Genomic DNA, 21,647 nt, shown 5'->3' with positions numbered 1-21,647 from the left:
GTACACTGCTGCATCATTCATTTTATTTTAGAGGGTAAGATTATTGAGTTTAACAAGACTAGCACTTAATGAAGTGAAATCTGACAACTGGTCAGAGTGTCAGAGTTGGGTGAGCTACTTTGTGCTGAATACTTTAAAAACTGAATTATAATCAGTGGTTAGCACTGCTGCCTCAGAGCACCAGAGACCTCAGTTTGATTCCTGGCTTAGGTCACTGTCTGTGTGGAGTCTGCACATTCTCCCCATGTGAGTTTCCTCCGGTTGTTCTGATTTCCTCCAACAGTCCAAAAGACGTGCTAGGGTGCATTCTCCCTCCGTGTACCCGAACAGGGGCCAGAGTGTGATGACTAGGGGATTTTCACAGTAACTTCATTGCAGTGTTAATATAAGCTCACTTGTGATGATAATAAACAAACATTTTTGGCTAGATTTTCCCATATGAAGCTTTTTCTAATATAGTTGACAGGTTACACCCCAATCTTTGAAAATGTACCCAGACATTCCATGGAGTGATATGCGGGAGTCATAGAATCCTACAGTGCAGAAGGAGGCCATTCAGCCCATCGAGTCTGCACCACAACAATCCCACCCAGGCCCGATCCCCATAACCCCATGCATTTACCCTAGCTAGTCCCCCTGATACTAAGGGGCAACTAGCATGGCCAATCCACATAACCCGCACATCTTTAGACTCTGGGAGAAAACCCACACTGACACTGGGAGAACGTGCAAACTCCACACTGACAGAGACCCAAGCCGGGACTCGAACCTGGGAACCCTGCCGCTGCGAGGTCAGCAACGCTAACCACTGTGTCACCATGTCAGCCCGAGTCAATCCTAGTTTAACTGACCTTCTCTAAGGCAGGATTAAACGTGGCTGCGTTGCCGGTCATTCTCAAGAAGCCAGGCTTGGTCAGGGAGACAGGGCAGCTGCAGGTACAAGTCCCTGACTGCACACTGACCTAGTTTATAATCAAACCAGCTCCGTCTGAGGAATTGGCACTGCAGACAGATAGAACCCCCAGTCTGTTTATCCTGTAAGGGGAGGATGATGCAATTTTTGAGGTGATGAGCCGACAGGCTTAGAGCGGGAAATCGAGAAGTGAAATATGCTGTATAAACGCTTTGCAGGGGCAGGTGCTTAACCACTACTAATTTGTGGTAAACATAAAATTATGACTGAGAAATAGAACTAGGATCTTGTAACTGTACAACAGCAAACAGACATAGTTTAAACAACACAGGATGGGGCAAGGATGAAGGGGAATGAATGTTATCTCATGAGAACAAACTAAGCAGGACAGAAACCTACGATTCGGCATATTGCCAACCCACATTATGGGAACAACCGTGGTTTTAATCACTAATACAGGGTATGAAAGTTGCTGAAGCTAGACAGAACTATAGTCAAGGACAGTGAAGAAACTGCCTATTGTGTAGGGATAACACCAGATGTGCAGAGTGAAGTAAAACATGTACATCACATCTTGTAGGGATGTAAAATGTCCAGGTTGTGAAACAAATGGTAAGCAAGATGTGTTGTTTCTGCAACTGAGTCTATTTTCTAGCTACAGGGGAATAAAAGGTCACTGAGATAGTAGGGACATCAGCGATTAAGTTAGCAGAAGACTGGATACAGCCGGTCTGAACTGGACTTGTTAACAGTTCTCCGGGGAACATTGATAACACGGATGAATCTCATAAGAACTAATCAAGTAAGGATATTGAAACAACCCTACAATATGCACTCTTGCAATAACAGAAAAAGATGGTTAGAGGGGAGCAGAGGGGCTTGGGACATGAGCCAACATACAGCACAACCTGTAACTAGGGGTACCTTAAGCCAATAGGGGAATGACAACACATAAATGGGACAGGGACCACCAATTAGGGGAGAACAATGTATTGTGTAACTGATTAACATGCTTGTAGAAATAGTATAAAACCCCTGCTTAAACTCGATGTAAGGTGTGCCTATCTTTTGGACACCCGGTCTTGCAAGAACGTTAAATAAAATATCTTGCTCCTTCGGAACTTGACTCGACTAAATTGTTTGACTGTGAGCTGCGTTTCACACAATCCAAAGTCTTTTCCGGGAGCCTCGAGTGCCCTCCGGAAATACTGAACAGGTCCGCCTGCTTCCAGATCCACAAATTGACCCAGTGTTTAAAAGGTCAGCACAGACTGTTCAAATGAAAGCTGAAAGTGGAGGGAGCTGCAGAGTGTTACAGTTTTAACAATGAGTTACTAATCAGCAAGCTGAGACCTCCTCACTGTCAGGGGAAATACTGACAAAATCCCAATGGCTGAACCTGGCGGGGTGTGAAAATCTCACACCTTCATCATCCAGCAGTTTTACCAACCAGTCCTCCACAAAGATGTGGCAAAATTCTGCAAACTCTGCCACACTGTCAGCTCGTGGGGAAATCTTATCCTGTCATCCCCCATACTCACCTTCAGCAAGCTGCTGGTGTGGGACCCCAGCCAATAACAACCCAGGGCTGACAGTTTATCATTGCTAATCTCTGACTCCCAGACACCATTCTCCTGAGAACTATTTCTGCCCAGGTAACACAATTCTTTACCCAATATGACAGCCAGTCAGATCAGGGCTCACATTTTATGTCCAGAATATTCCACGAAGTCATGGGTAATCTGGGAGTTGTAGTCTCAGGGTCCAGACACACAAAGGGTTAATGTGCACTGAATACAGTACCACCTACATAGGGATGCAAGACAAACAGGACTCACATCCAGGGGTCAGTGTAGATCATAGAACCCCTACAGTGCAGAAAGAGGCCCTTCGGCCCATCGAGTCTGCACCAAACACAGTCCCACCCAGGCCCTACCCCCATATCCCTACATATTATACCCACTAATCCCTCTGACCTACGCATCCCTGGACACTAAGGGGCAATTTTAGCATTACCAATCAACCTAACCCACACATCTTTGGACTGTGGGAGGAAACCGGAGCACCCGGAGGAAACCCACACAGACACGAGGAGAATGTGCAAACTCCACACAGACAGTGACCCGAGCCGGGAATCGAAACCAGGACCCTGGCACTGTGAAGCAGCAGTGCTGACCACTGTGCTACCATGCCGCCCAAGGGTTCTGTCCTTGGTAGAACCCAAACTGAGCATCCGTGAGCAGGCTATTGCTGAGCAAATGCTGTGACAATATTGTACCTTCAGAAATGTACTTTATATCAAGTCTCTACTGAAGGTTGTGTTTTACACTTCAACTCTGATTGCGATGCTGATTATTTACAGCGGACAAAGTAGGAATCTCTCTCCAGAAGACTGCAAAAGGCAAGAGGTGTTTTCTCCCTATCTCTCTCACCGAGGTGAGATTAAGGCACAGCCTCCAATGGGTGCTCAGCATATAAAGAACAGAGAAAAGTACAGCACGGAAACCAGGCCCATTGGCCCTCCAAGCCTGCACCAATCATGATGCCTGCCTCAACTAAAACCATATGCATTCACAGAATCCGGATCTTCCATTCCCATCCTATTCATGTATTTGTCTAGATGCCCATTAAATGCCACTACCGTACCCGCTCCCACCACCTCTCCAGGCAGTGCGTTCCAGACACTCACTGCCCTCTATATAAAAAGTTTGCCTCGCACATCTCCTCTAAACTTTTCCCCATGCACCTTAAACCTATGTCTCCTAGTACTTGACTTTTCTACCCCAGGAAAGAGCATCTGACTATCCACTCTGTCCATGGCACTCATAATCTTGTAAACCTCTATCAGGTCACCCCTCAACCTCCGTTATTCCAGTGAGAACAAACCGAGTTTCTCCAACCTCTCCTCATAGCTAATACTCTCCAGACCAGGCAACATCCTGGTAAACCTCTTCTGTACCCTTTCCAAAGTATCCACATCCTTCTGGTCGTGTGACCACCAGAATTGTGCAGAATATTCTAAATGAGGCCTAACTCAGGTCTGTACAGCTGCAGCCTGACCTGCCAATTTTTATAACCAATGCTCTGACTGATGAAGGCAAGCATGCCAAATGCCTTCTTGACCACCATTTATCCACCTGTGCTGCCATTTTCGGTGATTGGTGGACATGTATGCCCAGAACTGATCCCTGTAGAACCACTAATCACAGCCTTCCATTCAGAAAAACATCCCTCTACTGTGACCCTTTGTCTTCTATGGCCAAGCCTATCCCGTGTCCATCTTGCCAGCTCTTCTCTGTCTCTTCATCTTTTGTACCAGTCTACCATGAGGAACCTTGTCAATGGCTTTACTGAAGTCCGAATATACAAGATTCACTGCCTTTCTCTCATCTATCATCTTTGTCACTTCCTCGAAAAACTCATTCAAGTTGGTGAGGCACGACTTTATCCTTACAAATCCATGCTGTCTGTCACAAATAAGTCCCAGAGAGTAGATAAATCTGTTCTGAATCTATCCATTTGAGACAAAAATGAAATCTTACCACTGTCCCAAAGGACTATAAGCTACTCTCCACTTTGAGAAAGAGCTGATTGCTGGTTATTTAAGCAGAGGGTGACCATGCCTCGGAGGAGGGATGAGGTTGAGAAGGTTGGGCTTCATGAATAACCTCAGGCAGGATGGGCATTGAAACTGTGTTGTTGGTTTCACTATTAATCACGAAGCAGCTGTCCAGTCAACGAGCCATCCAACCCCGTCATCCACTAACCAGCACAGAGGTGTCTCACAACAAGATTGAGGGCTCTCAGTATGAAGGAGGGACCGACCCTCTGACAGTGCGGCACTCCCTCAGCACTGACCCTCTGACAGTGCGGCACTCCCTCAGCACTGACCCTCTGACAGTGCGGCACTCCCTCAGCACTGACCCTCTGACAGTGCCGCGCTCCCTCAGTACTGACTCTCTGACAGTGCGGCACTCCCTCAGTACTGACCGTCTGACAGTGCGGCACTCCCTCAGCACTGACCCTCTGACAGTGCGGCACTCCCTCAGCACTGACCCTCTGACAGTGCGGCGCTCCCTCAGCACTGACCCTCTGACAGTGCAGCACTCCCTCAGCACTGACCCTCTGACAGTGCGGCACTCCCTCAGTACTGACCCTCTGACAGTGCGGCGCTCCCTCAGCACTGACCCTCTGACAGTGCGGCGCTCCCTCAGCACTGACCCTCTGACAGTGCGGCGCTCCCTCAGCACTGACCCTCTGACAGTGCAGCACTCCCTCAGTACTGACCCTCTGACAGTGCGGCACTCCCTCAGTACTGACCCTCTGACAGTGCGGCACTCCCTCAGTACTGACCCTCTGACAGTGCGGCACTCCCTCAGCACTGACCCTCTGACAGTGCGGCACTCCCTCAGCACTGACTCTCTGACAGTGCGGCACTCCCTCAGTACTGACCGTCTGACAGTGCGGCACTCCCTCAGCACTGACCCTCTGACAGTGCGGCACTCCCTCAGCACTGACCCTCTGACAGTGCGGAACTCCCTCAGCACTGACCCTCTGACAGTGCAACACTCCCTCAGCACTGACCCTCTGACAGTGCGGCACTCCCTCAGCACTGACCCTCTGACAGTGCGGCGCTCCCTCAGCACTGACCCTCTGACAGTGCGGCGCTCCCTCAGCACTGACCCTCTGACAGTGCGGCACTCCCTCAGTACTGACCCTCTGACAGTGCGGCACTCCCTCAGCACTGACCCTCTGACAGTGCGGCGCTCCCTCAGCACTGACCCTCTGACAGTGCGGCACTCCCTCAGTACTGACCCTCTGACAGTGCGGCACTCCCTCAGCACTGACCCTCTGACAGTGCGGCGCTCCCTCAGCACTGACCCTCTGACAGTGCGGCGCTCCCTCAGCACTGACCCTCTGACAGTGCGGCGCTCCCTCAGCACTGACCCTCTGACAGTGCGGCACTCCCTCAGCACTGACCCTCTGACAGTGCGGCACTCCCTCAGCACTGACCCTCTGACAGTGCGGCACGGTGAAATTTCCACCCGCCCGCTTCATTTCTGTATATTTTGTGGTCAGTTAAACACAGATTTAATGCGCCCGCCCGCGCGCTGACAAACCATCGAACCGCCGGCGATCGGCAAATCGGTCTGTCCATCCAGAGCTCGGCGCTCAACAAAACAAGCCGCACTGGTAAGGCCCAAAGCCTCAGAACAAATCAAATAGGCAAAGACAGTCCCGAATAACACTGGGGCACAGGGGGACGGGTCTGTCGCTGTATAACACTGGGGTACAGTACTGGTGGGGACGGGTCTGTCGCTGTATAACACTGGGGTACAGTACTGGTGGGGACGGGTCTGTCGCTGTATAACACTGGGGTACAGTACTGGTGGGGACGGGTCTGTCTCTGTATAACACTGGGGTACAGTACTGGTGGGGACGGGTCTGTCACTGTATAACACTGGGGTACAGTACTGGTGGGGACGGGTCTGTCGCTGTATAACACTGGGGTACAGTACTGGTGGGGACGGGTCTGTCACTGTATAACACTGGGGTACAGTACTGGTGGGGACGGGTCTGTCACTGTATAACACTGGGGTACAGTACTGGTGGGGACGGGTCTGTCACTGTATAACACTGGGGTACAGTACTGGTGGGGACGGGTCTGTCACTGTATAACACTGGGGTACAGTACTGGTGGGGACGGGTCTGTCGCTGTATAACACTGGGGTACAGTACTGGTGGGGACGGGTCTGTCGCTGTATAACACTGGGGTACAGTACTGGTGGGGACGGGTCTGTCGCTGTATAACACTGGGGTACAGTACGGGTGGGGACGGGTCTGTCGCTGTATAACACTGGGGTACAGTACTGGTGGGGACGGGTCTGTCGCTGTATAACACTGGGGTACAGTACTGGTGGGGACGGGTCTGTCGCTGTATAACACTGGGGTACAGTACTGGTGGGGACGGGTCTGTCGCTGTATAACACTGGGGTACAGTACTGGTGGGGACGGGTCTGTCTCTGTATAACACTGGGGTACAGTACTGGTGGGGACGGGTCTGTCACTGTATAACACTGGGGTACAGTACTGGTGGGGACGGGTCTGTCACTGTATAACACTGGGGTACAGTACTGGTGGGGACGGGTCTGTCGCTGTATAACACTGGGGTACAGTACTGGTGGGGACGGGTCTGTCGCTGTATAACACTGGGGTACAGTACTGGTGGGGACGGGTCTGTCGCTGTATAACACTGGGGTACAGTACGGGTGGGGACGGGTCTGTCGCTGTATAACACTGGGGTACAGTACTGGTGGGGACGGGTCTGTCGCTGTATAACACTGGGGTACAGTACTGGTGGGGACGGGTCTGTCGCTGTATAACACTGGGGTACAGTACGGGTGGGGACGGGTCTGTCACTGTATAACACTGGGGTACAGTACTGGTGGGGACGGGTCTGTCGCTGTATAACACTGGGGTACAGTACTGGTGGGGACGGGTCTGTCACTGTATAACACTGGGGTACAGTACTGGTGGGGACGGGTCTGTCGCTGTATAACACTGGGGTACAGTACTGGTGGGGACGGGTCTGTCGCTGTATAACACTGGGGTACAGTACGGGTGGGGACGGGTCTGTCACTGTATAACACTGGGGTACAGTACTGGTGGGGACGGGTCTGTCACTGTATAACACTGGGGTACAGTACTGGTGGGGACAGGTCTGTCACTGTATAACACTGGGGTACAGTACTGGTGGGGACGGGTCTGTCACTGTATAACACTGGGGTACAGTACTGGTGGGGACGGGTCTGTCGCTGTATAACACTGGGGTACAGTACTGGTGGGGACGGGTCTGTCACTGTATAACACTGGGGTACAGGGGGACGGGTCTGTCGCTGTATAACACTGGGGTACAGTACTGGTGGGGATGGGTCTGTCGCTGTATAACACTGGGGTACAGTACTGGTGGGGACGGGTCTGTCGCTGTATAACACTGGGGCACAGTACTGGTGGGGACGGGTCTGTCACTGTATAACACTGGGGTACAGTACTGGTGGGGACGGGTCTGTCGCTGTATAACACTGGGGCACAGTACTGGTGGGGACGGGTCTGTCACTGTATAACACTGGGGTACAGTACTGGTGGGGACAGGTCTGTCGCTGTATAACACTGGGGTACAGTACTGGTGGGGACGGGTCTGTCGCTGTATAACACTGGGGTACAGTACTGGTGGGGACGGGTCTGTCACTGTATAACACTGGGGTACAGTACTGGTGGGGACGGGTCTGTCGCTGTATAACACTGGGGTACAGTACTGGTGGGGACGGGTCTGTCGCTGTATAACACTGGGGTACAGTACTGGTGGGGACGGGTCTGTCGCTGTATAACACTGGGGTACAGTACTGGTGGGGACGGGTCTGTCTCTGTATAACACTGGGGTACAGTACTGGCGGGGACGGGTCTGTCAGTGTATAACACTGGGGTACAGTACTGGTGGGGACGGGTCTGTCACTGTATAACACTGGGGTACAGTACTGGTGGGGACGGGTCTGTCGCTGTATAACACTGGGGTACAGTACTGGTGGGGACGGGTCTGTCGCTGTATAACACTGGGGTACAGTACTGGTGGGGACGGGTCTGTCGCTGTATAACAGTGGGGTACAGTACTGGTGGGGATGGGTCTGTCGCTGTATAACACTGGGGTACAGTACTGGTGGGGACAGGTCTGTCAGTGTATAACACTGGGGTACAGTACTGGTGGGGACGGGTCTGTCGCTGTATAACACTGGGGTACAGTACTGGCGGGGACGGGTCTGTCAGTGTATAACACTGGGGTGCAGTACTGGCGGGGACGGGTCTGTCGCTGTATAACACTGGGGTGCAGTACTGGCGGGGACGGGTCTGTCGCTGTATAACACTGGGGTGCAGTACTGGCGGGGACGGGTCTGTCGCTGTATAACACTGGGGTACAGTACTGGCGGGGACGGGTCTGTCTCTGTATAACACTGGGGTACAGTACTGGCGGGGACGGGTCTGTCAGTGTATAACACTGGGGTACAGTACTGGTGGGGACGGGTCTGTCACTGTATAACACTGGGGTACAGTACTGGTGGGGACGGGTCTGTCAGTGTATAACACTGGGGTGCAGTACTGGTGGGGACGGGTCTGTCGCTGTATAACACTGGGGTACAGTACTGGTGGGGACGGGTCTGTCGCTGTATAACACTGGGGTACAGTACTGGTGGGGACGGGTCTGTCGCTGTATAACACTGGGGTACAGTACTGGTGGGGACGGGTCTGTCACTGTATAACACTGGGGTACAGTACTGGCGGGGACGGGTCTGTCAGTGTATAACACTGGGGTACAGTACTGGTGGGGACGGGTCTGTCAGTGTATAACACTGGGGTACAGTACTGGCGGGGACGGGTCTGTCGCTGTATAACACTGGGGTACAGTACTGGCGGGGACGGGTCTGTCGCTGTATAACACTGGGGTGCAGTACTGGCGGGGACGGGTCTGTCGCTGTATAACACTGGGGTGCAGTACTGGCGGGGACGGGTCTGTCGCTGTATAACACTGGGGTACAGTACTGGTGGGGACGGGTCTGTCGCTGTATAACACTGGGGTACAGTACTGGCGGGGACGGGTCTGTCAGTGTATAACACTGGGGTGCAGTACTAGTGGGGACGGGTCTGTCGCTGTATAACACTGGGGTACAGGGGGATGGGTCTGTCGCTGTATAACACTGGGGTACAGGGGGATGGGTCTGTCGCTGTATAACACTGGGGTACAGGGGGACGGGTCTGTCGCTGTATAACACTGTGGTACAGTACTGGTGGGGACTGGTCTGTTGATTTCTCACACTGGGGTATAACACTAGGAGGGGATGGGTCTTATTAGACTGTATAACACTGAAGTCCAGCGTTGGGTAGGGCGTGTCTGTGGCTATTTCACGCTGCGGTACAGTACTGGACAGAACGAGTCTATCGTTATTGTATATTGGTGTCGGATTCAGAGCAGGTTTTGGGAACTGTGGATGACCAGGGAAATTGCAAGACTTGTCGAAAAGAAAATGTTTTCAAGTTTACTTGTTATTATTGTCAGAAGTAGGCTTACATTAACATTGCAATGAAATACTCTGAAAATTCCCTAGTCACCACACTGCGGCACCCTTTTGGGGTACACTGAGGAGAATTAAGCACGGCCAGTGCACCTAACTAGCACGCCTTTTGGACTGTGGGAGGAAATTCATGCAGACACGGGGAGAACATGCAGACTCCTCAGAGACACTGGCCCAAGCCAGAATCAAACGCAGGTCCCTGGTGCTGTGAGCAGCAGTGCCAACCACTGTGCCGACCAAAGATGCATACAAGGTCCAGGCAACTGAACAGATGATACACTTGAAGAACACAGGGAAAAGACCTCAAACAGGGAGTCACAAAATGTCCTTGGCAGACGGGATTAAGGAAAATCTCAAAACATTTTATAGATTTATTAGGAACAAGAGGGTAGCTAAAGAAAGATTTTGTCCACTCAAGGACAAAGGAGAGAAACTTTGTGTAGAACCAAAGAGTACATTGCACCGGTATTCACAAAGGAGAGAGACACGTATGTAAACCCTCTACAGCAAGTTATCATTATGAGGGAGGAAGTATTTGGTGTATTAAAAAGCGTGAAGATAGACTAATCCCCAGCGCCAGATGGCATCTATCCCAGATTCTTGAGGGAGATGAGAGAGGAAATTGTTGGGCATCTAACACAAATTTTCTTTCCTTGTTTGCCACTGATGAGGTCCCAGAGGATTGGAGAATAGCAAATGTTGTCCCATTATTTAAGAAAGTAACAAGGATAGCCGGGGTAACTATAGGCCAGGGAGCTTGACATCCGTGATTGTGAAACTGTTGGAGAAGATTGTTTGGAATAGGATGTATACACATTTGGAACTGATCTTAGTAGCGACAGACAGCATGGCTTTATATGAGGGAGGTCATGTCTCACTTTTTTGATTGCATTTTTTGAGAAGGTGAGATGACAAAAATGATTGAGGATGGAAGGGCTGTGGATGTTGTCTACATGGACTTCAGTAAAGCATTTGACAAGGTCCCTCATGGCAGACTGGTGCAAAAAGTTATATCTCACGGGATCAAGGGTGAACTAGCTCGATAGATTCAGAACTGGCTTGGCCATAGAAGACATGATGTGGATGTGCCGGCATTGGACTGGGGTAAACACAGTAAAAAGTCTGACAACACCAGGTTTTAGTCCAACCGATTTATTTGATAGTAAACGCACAAGCTTTTGAGGTTTCCCTCTTCGTCAGGTGAATGGAGAGTTCTGGCCTCAGACAGAGCATATAAAGCACAGACAATTTAGAGATTACTGATTAGAATGTGAATCTTTACACCTAACCTGCTGTTCAAGTCCTAAAGTGGCCACTTCAGGTCTTGAACAGCAGGTTAGGTGTAAGGATTTGCATTCTAATCAGTAACCTCTAAACTGTCTGTGCTTTATATGCTCTGTCTCAGGCCAGAACTCTCCATTCACCTGACGAAGAGGGAAACCTCAAAAGCTTGCGCGTTTACTATCAAATAAATCGGTTGGACTAAAACCTGGTGTTGTCAGACTTTTTACTTGGCCATAGAAGACACAGGGCAGTGGTGGAAGAGTGTTTTTCTGAATGGATGTCTTTAACTAGTGATGTTCTGCAGGGATCAGTGCTAGGACCTCTGTTGTTTGTAATTTCTATAAATCATAGAAACCCTACAGTGCAGAAGGAGACCATTCAGCCCATTAAGCATGCACTGACAACAATCCCACCCATGGGATCCTTGTAATCCCTCTGACTCTAAGGGGCAAATTAGCATTGTCAGTCCACCTAATCACATATCTTTGGACCATGGGAGAAAACTGGAGCACCCAGAGGAAACTCAGGGAGAATGTGCAAACTCCACTCAGACAGTCCGAGGCTGGCATTGAACCCGGGTCCCTGGTGCGTGAGGCAGCATTGCTAACCACTGTGCTACCGTGCAGCCCATGACTTGGAAGAAACGTAGCTGGTCTGATTAGCAAGTTTGCAGATGATACTAAGATTGGCGGAGTTGTGGATAGTGATGAAGATTGTCAGAGAATGCAGCAGGATATCGATAGACTGGAAAATTGGGTGAAGAAATGGCAGGTAGAATTTAATCCGGACAAATGCAAAATGATGCATTTTGGTAGGTCCAATTCAGGTGAAAGCTATAAAATAAATGACAGAACCACCAGGAGCATAGGCACACAAAGAGATCTGGGAGTAAAGATCCACAGATCCTTCAAAGTGGAAGCAGGTGAAAAGAAAGCATGTGACATGTTTGCCTTCATTGGCCGAAATACTGTGTCCAGTTCTGCTCACCCCACTACCAGAAGGACATGGAACTTCGGAGGGAGTACGGAAAAGGTTTACCAGGATGTTGCCTGGTATGGAGGGTATTAGCTATGAGGAGAGATTGAATAAACTGGGATCGTTCTCCCTGGAAAGACGGAGGCTGAGGGGCGACCTGATAGAAATTTATAAAATGATGAGAGGCATTGATAGGTTGAACACTCTGCAATGAAGGGTTTCAGTGTAGATTAAATGTGGGTTGAATCCCTTTCTAGTCATTTTGTTAGATTTGTACAATCAGTAAAATATTAGTAATGTTGCCAAATTCCTGAACAATCTTATTGAAACTTTCAAGGGCTTCTGGAAGAACCTGAGTGAGATCAAAGGTTTGTCCGTTCCTCAGCATCACGTAGCCCCTTGAAACAATATCTTGCTGCTTCATTCTTTCACGGTGTTTTTTTTATTCAGTGCCCATGAGCTCAGAATGGTAGGATGGATGGAGGGGGCCTCCCCCGATTGCCTGATACCATCCTTCTTGACGTCTTCCTGAAACTGGAATACCAGGATGTTCTTGCTGCTGGCACCACCTGCAGACAATGGTATGGAGTGTCCCGCGATGAATTTCTGTGGAAGGATCTCTTTTATCGTTACTACAATGTGAACCGATCGGTCCCTCGCCATCCAGGTTTGTCTCTCCATAGCTTTCTGCCTCTGCGCTTCATTAACTGTTAAGAACTTTAGAGCAGAAGCGAGCCGTATGCTGCCCTCAGCCTGTTTAATCATTCAGTATGATTACTTTCAACATTCCCCTTCAGGCAAGAATATTCTTCCTTGGGTAAGGAGACTAAAACAAAGAAAATTGGAGCACAGGAACAGGCCCCTCAGTCCTGCAAGCCTGCACCAACTACTGCCCGACTGACCTAAAACCCTCTACCCTTCCGAGGACCATATCACTCTATTCCAATCCTATCCCTGTATTTGTCGAGATGTGGAGATGCTGGCGTTGGACTGGGGTAAGCATAGTAAGAAGTCTCACAGCACCAGGTTAAAGTCCAACAGGTTTATTTGATAGCACAAGCTTTTGGAGCACTGCTCCTACTCTTCACTCACCTGAAGAAGGAGCAATGCTCGTATCTGCTTCCATTACCTTCCCCGGCAGCGAGTTCCAGGCACCTACTACTTAGCTTGTACATCTCCTTTGAACCTTGCCCCTCGCATCTTAAACTTATGCCCCCTAGTAATTGACTCTTCCATCCTGGGAAAAAGCTTCTGACTATCCAGTATGTCCATGCTCCTCATAATCTAGTTTTTGATTTGATTTGATTTATTATTGTCACATGTATTAGAAAAAAGTGAAAAGTATTGTTTCTTGCGCGCTGTACAGACAAAACATACTGTTTATAGAAAAGAGAGAGTGCAGAATGTAGTATTACAGTCATAGCTAAGGAATAGAGGAAGATCAACTTAATTCAAAAGTCTGATACCAGCAGGGAAGAAGCTGTTCTTGAGTCAGTTGGTACGTGACCTCAAACTCTTGTATCTTTTTCCTGACGGAAGAAGGTGGAAGAGAGAATGTCTGCGGTGGTGGGGCCTTTAATTATGCTGGCTGCTTTGCCGGGGCAGTGGGAAGTGTAGACAGTCAATGGATGGGAGGATGGTTTGCATGATCATAGCTAATGCCCTTCATACCAGGGCAATATCCTGGTAAATCTTTTCTGTACCCTCTCCAAAACCTCCGCATTCTTTTGGTAGTGTGGCGACCAGAATTGAACACTGTATTCCAAGTGTGGCTTAACTAAGGTTCTATAAAGCTGCAACATGACTTGCCAATTTTTAAACTCTATACCCCAGCCAGTGAAGATAAGCGTGCCGTATGCCTTCTTGACTACCTTCTCCACCTGCGTTGCCACTTTCAGTGACCTGTGCATCTGTACAGCCAGATTCCTTTGCTTAGCAATACTCTTGAGTGTTCTGCCATGAGAGACCTCCCAAAATACATTACCTCACATTTGTCTGGATTAAACTCCATCTGCCATCTCTCTGCCTGAGCCTCCAACTGATCTATATCCTGCTGTGTCCCGATGGTTTTCATCGCTATCCACAAATCTATCTTTGTATCGTCTGCAAACTTACTAATCAAACCAGTTACATTTTCCTCCAAATCATTTATATATATATTACAAACAGCAAAGGTCCCAGCACTGATCCCTGAGGAACACCACTTGTCACAGCCCTCCATTCAGAAGTGCAGTCTTCCACTGTCTTCTATGACTGAGCCAGTTTTGTATCCACCTTGCCAGCTCACCTCTGATCCTGTACAACTTCACCTTCTGCACCAGTCTGCCATGAGGGACCTTGTCAAAGGCATTACTGAAGTCCATGTGGACAACATCCACTGCCCTACCCTCGTCAATCATCTCCATCATTCCTTGAAAGTTATAGAGTCATAGACGTTTACAGCATGGAAACATGTTGCCTTTTTTTTAAATCCCTAAACTAATCCCAATTGCCCGCATTTGGCTCATATCCCTCTGTATCCATCTTACCCATGTAACTATCTAAATGCTTTTTAAAAGATAAAATTGTACCTGCCTCTGCTACTACCACTGACAGCTTGTTCCAGATACTCACCACCCTCCGTGTGAAAAAATTGCCCCTCTGGACACTTCTATATGTCTCCCCCCCCACCTTAAACCAATGCCCTCTAGTTTTAGACTCCCCTACCTTTGGGAAAAGATATTGACTATCTAACTGATCTATGCTCTTCATTATTTTATGGACCTTTATAAGATCACCCTTCAGCCTCCTATGCTTCAGGGAAAAAAGTCCCAGTCTATCCAGCCTCTCCTTATAACTCAATCCATCAAGTCCCGGTAGCATCCTAGTGAATCTTTTCTGCACTCTTTCTAGTTTAATAATATTCTTTCTATAATAGGGTGACCAGAACTGTACACGGGACTCCAAGTGTGGCCTTACCAACGTCTTGTACAACTTCAACAAGACGTCCCAACTCCTGTATTCAATGTTCTCACCAACATGCTGAGTTAGTGAGACAAACCCTCCCTTTCCCAAAAGTCATGTTGCCTCTTGCTAATACGTCCACTTATTTCCAAGTGGGAGTAAATCCTGTCTCAAAGAATCCTCTCCAATAATTCCCCTACCACTAAGTAAGGCTCACCGCTCTGTAATTACCTGGATAATCCTTGCAACTCTTCTTCAACAAAGGAACAACATTGGGTATTCTCCAATCCTCTGGGACCTCCCCTGTATCCAGTGAGGATACAAAGATTTCTTCAATTTCCTTCCTTGCCTCTCTCAGTATTCTGGGGTATATCCCATCAGGCCCTGGGGACTTGTCTATCTAAATGTTTCTGAAGACCCCCAATATCCCCTTTTTGATCTCAACATGACCCAAACTATCTACACGTCCTTCTCCGACTTGTCATCCACCAAGTCTTTCCCATTGGTGAATACCGACGCAAACTACCCAGTTAATACCTTGCCCATTTCCTCTGGCTCCAGACATAGATTCCCTCCCCTGTGCTTGAGTGGGCCAACCCTCTCCCTGGCTGCCTTCTTGTTCTTTATATATGTATAAAAAAATCTTGGGGTTTTCCTTAATGCTCGCAAATGACTGTTCATGATTCCTTTTAGCCCTCCTGATTCCTCGTTTAAGTTTCTTTCTAATTTCCTTGTATTCCACACTTGCTTCATGTGTTCCCAGCCTCATAGCTTTGACAATTGCTTCCTTTTTCATTTTGACTAGGCTCACAATATCTCTCGTTATCCAAGGTTCCCAAAACTTGCCATCCTTATCCTTCTTCCTTACAGGAATGTGCCGGTCCTGAATCCCTATCAACTTACACTTGAAAGCTTCTCACATGCCAGATATTGATTTGCCCTCAAACATCTGCCCCCAATCTACATTCTTCAGTTCCTGCCCCAATTTAGCACCTTCATCTGAGGACTACACTTATTTTTATCCATCATTACCTTAAAGCTTACTGAATTATAGTCATTGTTCCCAAACTGCTCCCCTACTGAAAAGTTGACCAGGGCTGGACTCATTTCCGAGGCCCAGGCCCAGTACGGCCCCGTCCCTAGTTGGACTGTCTACATATTGTGCACAGTATTCAATATTTCAGTATTCAAAAATTCAGTATTTTGCAGGTGATCTGCAAAAGTGCTGTATAATTTCAGCAAGACTTCCTGATTGCAATACTCCAAGGTCCTTCCAGTAAAGGCAAACAAACCATTTGCTTTCCTAATTACTCGCTGTACTAAAGCAAACATTCTGAAAATGGGAGATTGTTGAAACATCCCGACAGAGAGCCATAGCAACGTGGTGTTCAGGAGGAGCTCCCATGATTGGAGGATTTTAGAATGTTAATCTCAAATCAATCTGTGCATATTTTAAAAGTTATCTCCATTTCTGTGATTCATGCACAAGGTACCCAAAGCCCTCTCAATGCCATTACTGAATAGTCTCTCACCTTTCAAAAATATTCAGCTTTTCTACTCTTACCAAAGTTGCTAATTTCCCACTTTTCCACATCGTATGCCTTTTTCCACCTTTTATCCAATCACTTAACCTGTACATATCCCTCTGCAGCCTCTTTCAGGGCTACACGCACTTTACTTTCCAACCTTTGTCCTGTCAGCAAATGTCAATTCCACTCAATCTTCTCATTTAACTGGTTGCTCGAGGGTGTACAGCTGAGGGCCCAGCCTGCAAAACAATTGTTCATCATGGGCAGCACCGTAGCACAGTGATTAGCACTGCTGCTTCACAGCTCCAGGGACCTGGGTTTGATTCCTGGCTCGGGTCACTGTGTGAATGGACTTTGCACATTCTCCTCATGTCTGCGTGGGTTTCCTCCGGGTGCTCCGATTTCCTCCCACACGTGCAAAGATGTGGGGGTTAGGTTGATTGGCCGTGCTAAAATTGCCCCTTAGTGTCCTGAGATACATAGGTTAGAGGCATTAGCGGGTAAATATGTAGGGATATGGGGGGTAGGGCCTGGGTGGGATTGTGGTCGGAGCAGACTCGATGGGCTGAACGGCCTCCTTCTGCAAGTAGGGTTTCTATGATTCTATGGATCTGTTTCCTGGCACACAGCTAACTTCATATCTAACAATGCTGGAGTTCCTCAGGGTTAGCATTTAGAACTATGTTGGTACTATTACAGAGACTTAGTTGAAAGAGGGACAGGATTGGCAGCTAAACATTCCAGGCTTTAGATTCTTCAGGCAGGATGGGAGGGGGATGTAAAAGGGGCGGGGAGTTTCATCACTGATGAAGGAGAATATCACAGCCTGAGGGAGGACACCTCGGAGCAAGGCAATATAGGTACAGCTCAGGAACTTGAAGGGTGCAGTCACAATGCTGGAGGTTTTTTTAAAGGCCTCCCAACAGCCAGCAGGAGATAGAGGAACATAAACGCAGACAGATCTGGATTTTGGAATGATGCAAAAACATTGTTGTGGTGGGTGATTTTAACTTTCACTGTATTGACTGGGATTCATTTACTGCTAGAGGCTTGGATGGGGCAGAATTTGTAAGGCGTGTCCAGGAGGATTTGTTGAAACAGTACGTAAATAGCCCAGCTTGGGAAGGAGCAAAATTAAACCTGCTGTTGGGGAATGAGCCCGGCCAAGTAACCAAAGTTTCAGTAGGAGAGCATTTTGGGAACAGTAATCATAATTCCAAAAGTTTTGAGGTGCTTCTGGATAAGGACAAGTGCAATCATCGGGCAAAGGTATTAAATTGGGAGAAGATTACTACAACGTTAGGCAGGATCTCACAGGTTAGTGCATGAGTCGCAAAAACCCAGCTTGCAGGTGCAGCAGGTGGTCAGGAAGGCGAATGGGATGCTGGCCTTCATAGCGAGGGGGATTGAATATAAAAGTAGGGAGGTCTTGCTGCAGCTGTATAGGGCATTGGTGAGGCCGCAGCTGGAGTACTGTGTGCAGTTTTGGGCGCCGCACCTGCGCAAGGATATTTTGGCCCTGGAGGGAGTGCAGAGGAGGTTTACTAGGCTGATACCGGAGTTGAGGGGATTGAGCTATGAGGAGAGGCTGAATAAACTAGGCTTGTACTCGTTAGAGTTTAGAAGAATGAGGGGAGATCTCATTGAGACGTATAAGATGATGAATGGGATGGATAGGATAGAGGTGGAGAGACTCTTCCCGCTCAAAAAAGACAGTAGGACTAGGGGGCACAGCCTCAAGATAAAGGGGAGGCGGTTTAGAACGGAGTTGAGGAGGAACTTCTTCACTCAAAGGGTGGTGAATCTCTGGAATTCTCTGCCCGTTGAAGTGGTGGAGGCTGCCTCGCTAAATATTTTTAAGAAGCGGGTTGATGGGTTCTTGATAAGAGAGGGGATTAAGGGTTATGGGGAGAGGGCGGGAAAGTGGAACTGAGCTACAACAGATCATGCATGATCTTATTGAATGGCGGGGCAGGCTCGAAGGGCTAGATGGCCTACTCCTGCTCCTATTTCTTATGTTCTTATGTTCTTATGATCTGGAAAGTGCAGACTGGGGGAGGCTGTTTGAGGGGAAATCAACATCTGACATGTGTGAGACTTGCAAATGTCAGTTGATTGGAATTCAGGAGCGGCATGTACCTGTGGGGATGAAGGATACGTGTGACAAGTATCAGGAACCCTGGATAACGAAGGATATTATGAGCTTTGTCAAAAAGGAAAAGGAAGCATTCATAAAGTCTAAAAGATGAAGCTCTTGAAGAGTAAAAAGAACGTAGGAAGGAACTTAAGGAAGGAGTTAGGAGGGCTAAAAGGGGCAATGAAAAGTCCTTGGCAAACAGGATTAAGGAAAATCCTAAGGCATTTTAAAGGTATGTAAAGGGCAAGAGGGTACCCAGGGCAAGGGTTGGCCCGCTCAAGGATAGTGGTGGGAATCTCTGCATGGAACCAGATCAAATGAGGAACATACTGAATTAACGCTTTGCCTCAGTATTCAGCAAAAGAGGGACTTGATGGATGAGGAGCCTAGGGTAGGGTGTGTAGATATTCTGGATCATGTTATCAAAAAGGAGGAGGTATTGGGCAACTTAAAAAGCATTAAAATAGATAAATCCTCAGGGCCTGATGGGATCTACTCCAGAATACTGAAGGAGGCAATAGCGGAAATTGCTGGAGCCTTGACAGAAATCTTTGTATTATCATTGGCTACAGGTGCAGTTCCAGAGGACTGGAGGATAGCCAATGTTTAAGAAGGGCAGCAGGGATAATCCAGGAAATTATAATTATCCAGGGATAATCCAGGAAATTATAATTATTCAGGGATAATCCAGGAAATTATAGGCTGGTGAGCCTTATGTCAGTGATAGGGAACTTATTGGAAAAGATTATTGGGGATAGGATTTACTCACATTTGGAAACAAATGGACTTATTAGTGGTAGATAGCATTGTTTTGTGAGGTGGAGGTCGTGCCTCACTAACTTGATTGGGTTTTTTGAGGAAGTGACGAAAATGATAGATGAGAGAAAGGCAGTGGATGTTGTATACATGGATTCAGCAAAGCCCTTGACAAGGTACCTCATGGTAGACTGGTTTGAAGGGTACACAGGATCAGAGGAGACTGGCAAGATGGATACAGAACTGGCTTGGGCATAGAAAAGACAGAGGGTGGAAGTAGAGGGGTATTTTTCTGAATGGAAGTCTGTGACTAGCAGTGTTCCACAGGGATCAGTTCTGGGCCCTTTGTTGTTTGTAATATATATAAATGATTTGGAAGAAAATGTAGCTGGTTTGATAATAAGTTCGCAGCTGACACAAAAATCGATGGGATTGTGGATAATGAAGAGGATTGTCAGAGGATGCAGAAAGATAAAGACCGGTTGGAGACTTGGGCAGAGAAATGACAGATGGCGTTTAATCCACACAAATGTGAAGTAATACATTCTGGAAGGTCCAATGTATGTAGCATCCAGTAAATGGTAGAACACTTAGCGGTATTGACGTGCAGAGGGATCTAGGTGTACATGTCTACCGATCACTGAGAGTGGCAACGCAGGTGAATAAGGTAGCCAAGAAGGCATAAGGCATGCTTGCCTTCATCAGTTGGGGCATTGAATATACAAATTGGCAAGTCAGGCTGCAGATGTGCAGAACCTTAGTTCGGCCTCATTTGAAATATTGTGTACAATTTTGGTCGCCACAATATCAGCAGGATGTGGATGCTTCAGAGAGGGTACAGAAGAGGTTTACTAGGATGTTGCCTGGTCTGGAGGGTGTTAGCTATGAGGAGAGGTTGGATAAACTCAGTTTGTTCTCACTGGAACGATGGAGGCTGGGGGTGACTTGATAGAGGTTTACAAGATTATGAGTGGCATGGACAGAGTGGATAGTCAGAGTCTCTTTCCTAGGGTAGAAAGACCAAGTACTAGGAGACATAGGTTTAAGGTGTGTGGGGAAAAGTTTAGAGGAGATGTGCGAGGCAAGTTCTTTACGCAGAGGATAATGTCTGGAATGTCTGGAACCCGCCTCCCGGGGAGGTGGTGGGAGCGGGTATGTTAGTGGGATTTAAGGGGCATCTAGACAAATACATGAATAGGATGGGAATGGATGGATACGGACTCCGGAAGTGTGTACAGTTTTAGTTTTGGCAGGCATCATGATCAGCACAGGCTTGGAAGGCTGAAGGGCCTGATGTTTGTGCTGTACTTTTCTTTGTTCTTCGTAGTGTCCTAAGTCCAACCGTAGAGCTATAGAGGTCTTTGACATAGAAAAAGTCACTTCAGTCTATCATATCTGCACTGGCCAAAAACAACCAGCTCACTGTTCTAATCCGATTTCCTAGCCCTTGGTCCATAGCCTTGTATGCAGCATCGCAAGTACACATCTAAATACATCTTAAATGTTAGATGAGTCTTTGCCTCCACCAGCCTTTCAGGCAGTGAGTTCTCGACTCCCACCATTATCTGGATGAAAAGATTTTTCCTCCCATCCCCTCTAAGCCTCCTACCCCTTACCTTCTTCTGTACCCCCTACCCACTGATCCCTCCATAAAAGAGGAAAAGTTTCTTCCCATCTACTCTATCTATGCCCATCAATCATCTCAATTATGCATTCCCTCTGCTGAAAGGACAGAAACCCCAGTCTATCCGATCTCATTTTGTAACTAAAACTCCAGCCCAGGCAACACCCTTTTCTGTGCTAGCACATCCCTCCCATAATGTAGATTCCAGAACTGCACACAACACTCTAGCTGTGGTCTAACCCAATGTTTTATATAGTTTCAGCATAACGTCCTTAGTCTTAAACTCTATGCCTCAACTAATAAAGGCAAGTATACCATATACCTTCTTAATCTCTTCATCCCACCTGTCTTATTTCCTTAAGAG

General features: G+C 48.0%; 1 protein-coding gene across 1 annotated transcript in view; it reads left to right on the top strand.

The window, feature by feature from the left end:
• Positions 1-6,029: 6,029 nt before the first annotated feature.
• Positions 6,030-21,647, top strand: part of fbxw5 (F-box and WD repeat domain containing 5) — a 62,321-nt gene continuing 46,703 nt past the window's right edge. The window contains exons 1-2 of the mRNA XM_080212225.1: positions 6,030-6,106; positions 12,745-12,961. Of these exons, the coding sequence (XP_080068351.1) occupies positions 12,769-12,961 (193 nt within the window). The 5' untranslated portion in view covers positions 6,030-6,106; positions 12,745-12,768. The remainder of the gene's footprint in view (positions 6,107-12,744; positions 12,962-21,647) is intronic.

Source organism: Carcharhinus amblyrhynchos, chromosome 25 (genome assembly GCF_965287045.1).
Source record: "Carcharhinus amblyrhynchos chromosome 25, sCarAmb.v2.hapA, whole genome shotgun sequence".
Classification (NCBI taxonomy): domain Eukaryota; kingdom Metazoa; phylum Chordata; class Chondrichthyes; order Carcharhiniformes; family Carcharhinidae; genus Carcharhinus; species Carcharhinus amblyrhynchos.
Note: the sequence above shows the minus strand (reverse complement) of the source record. Positions and strands in the feature narration are given on the sequence as shown.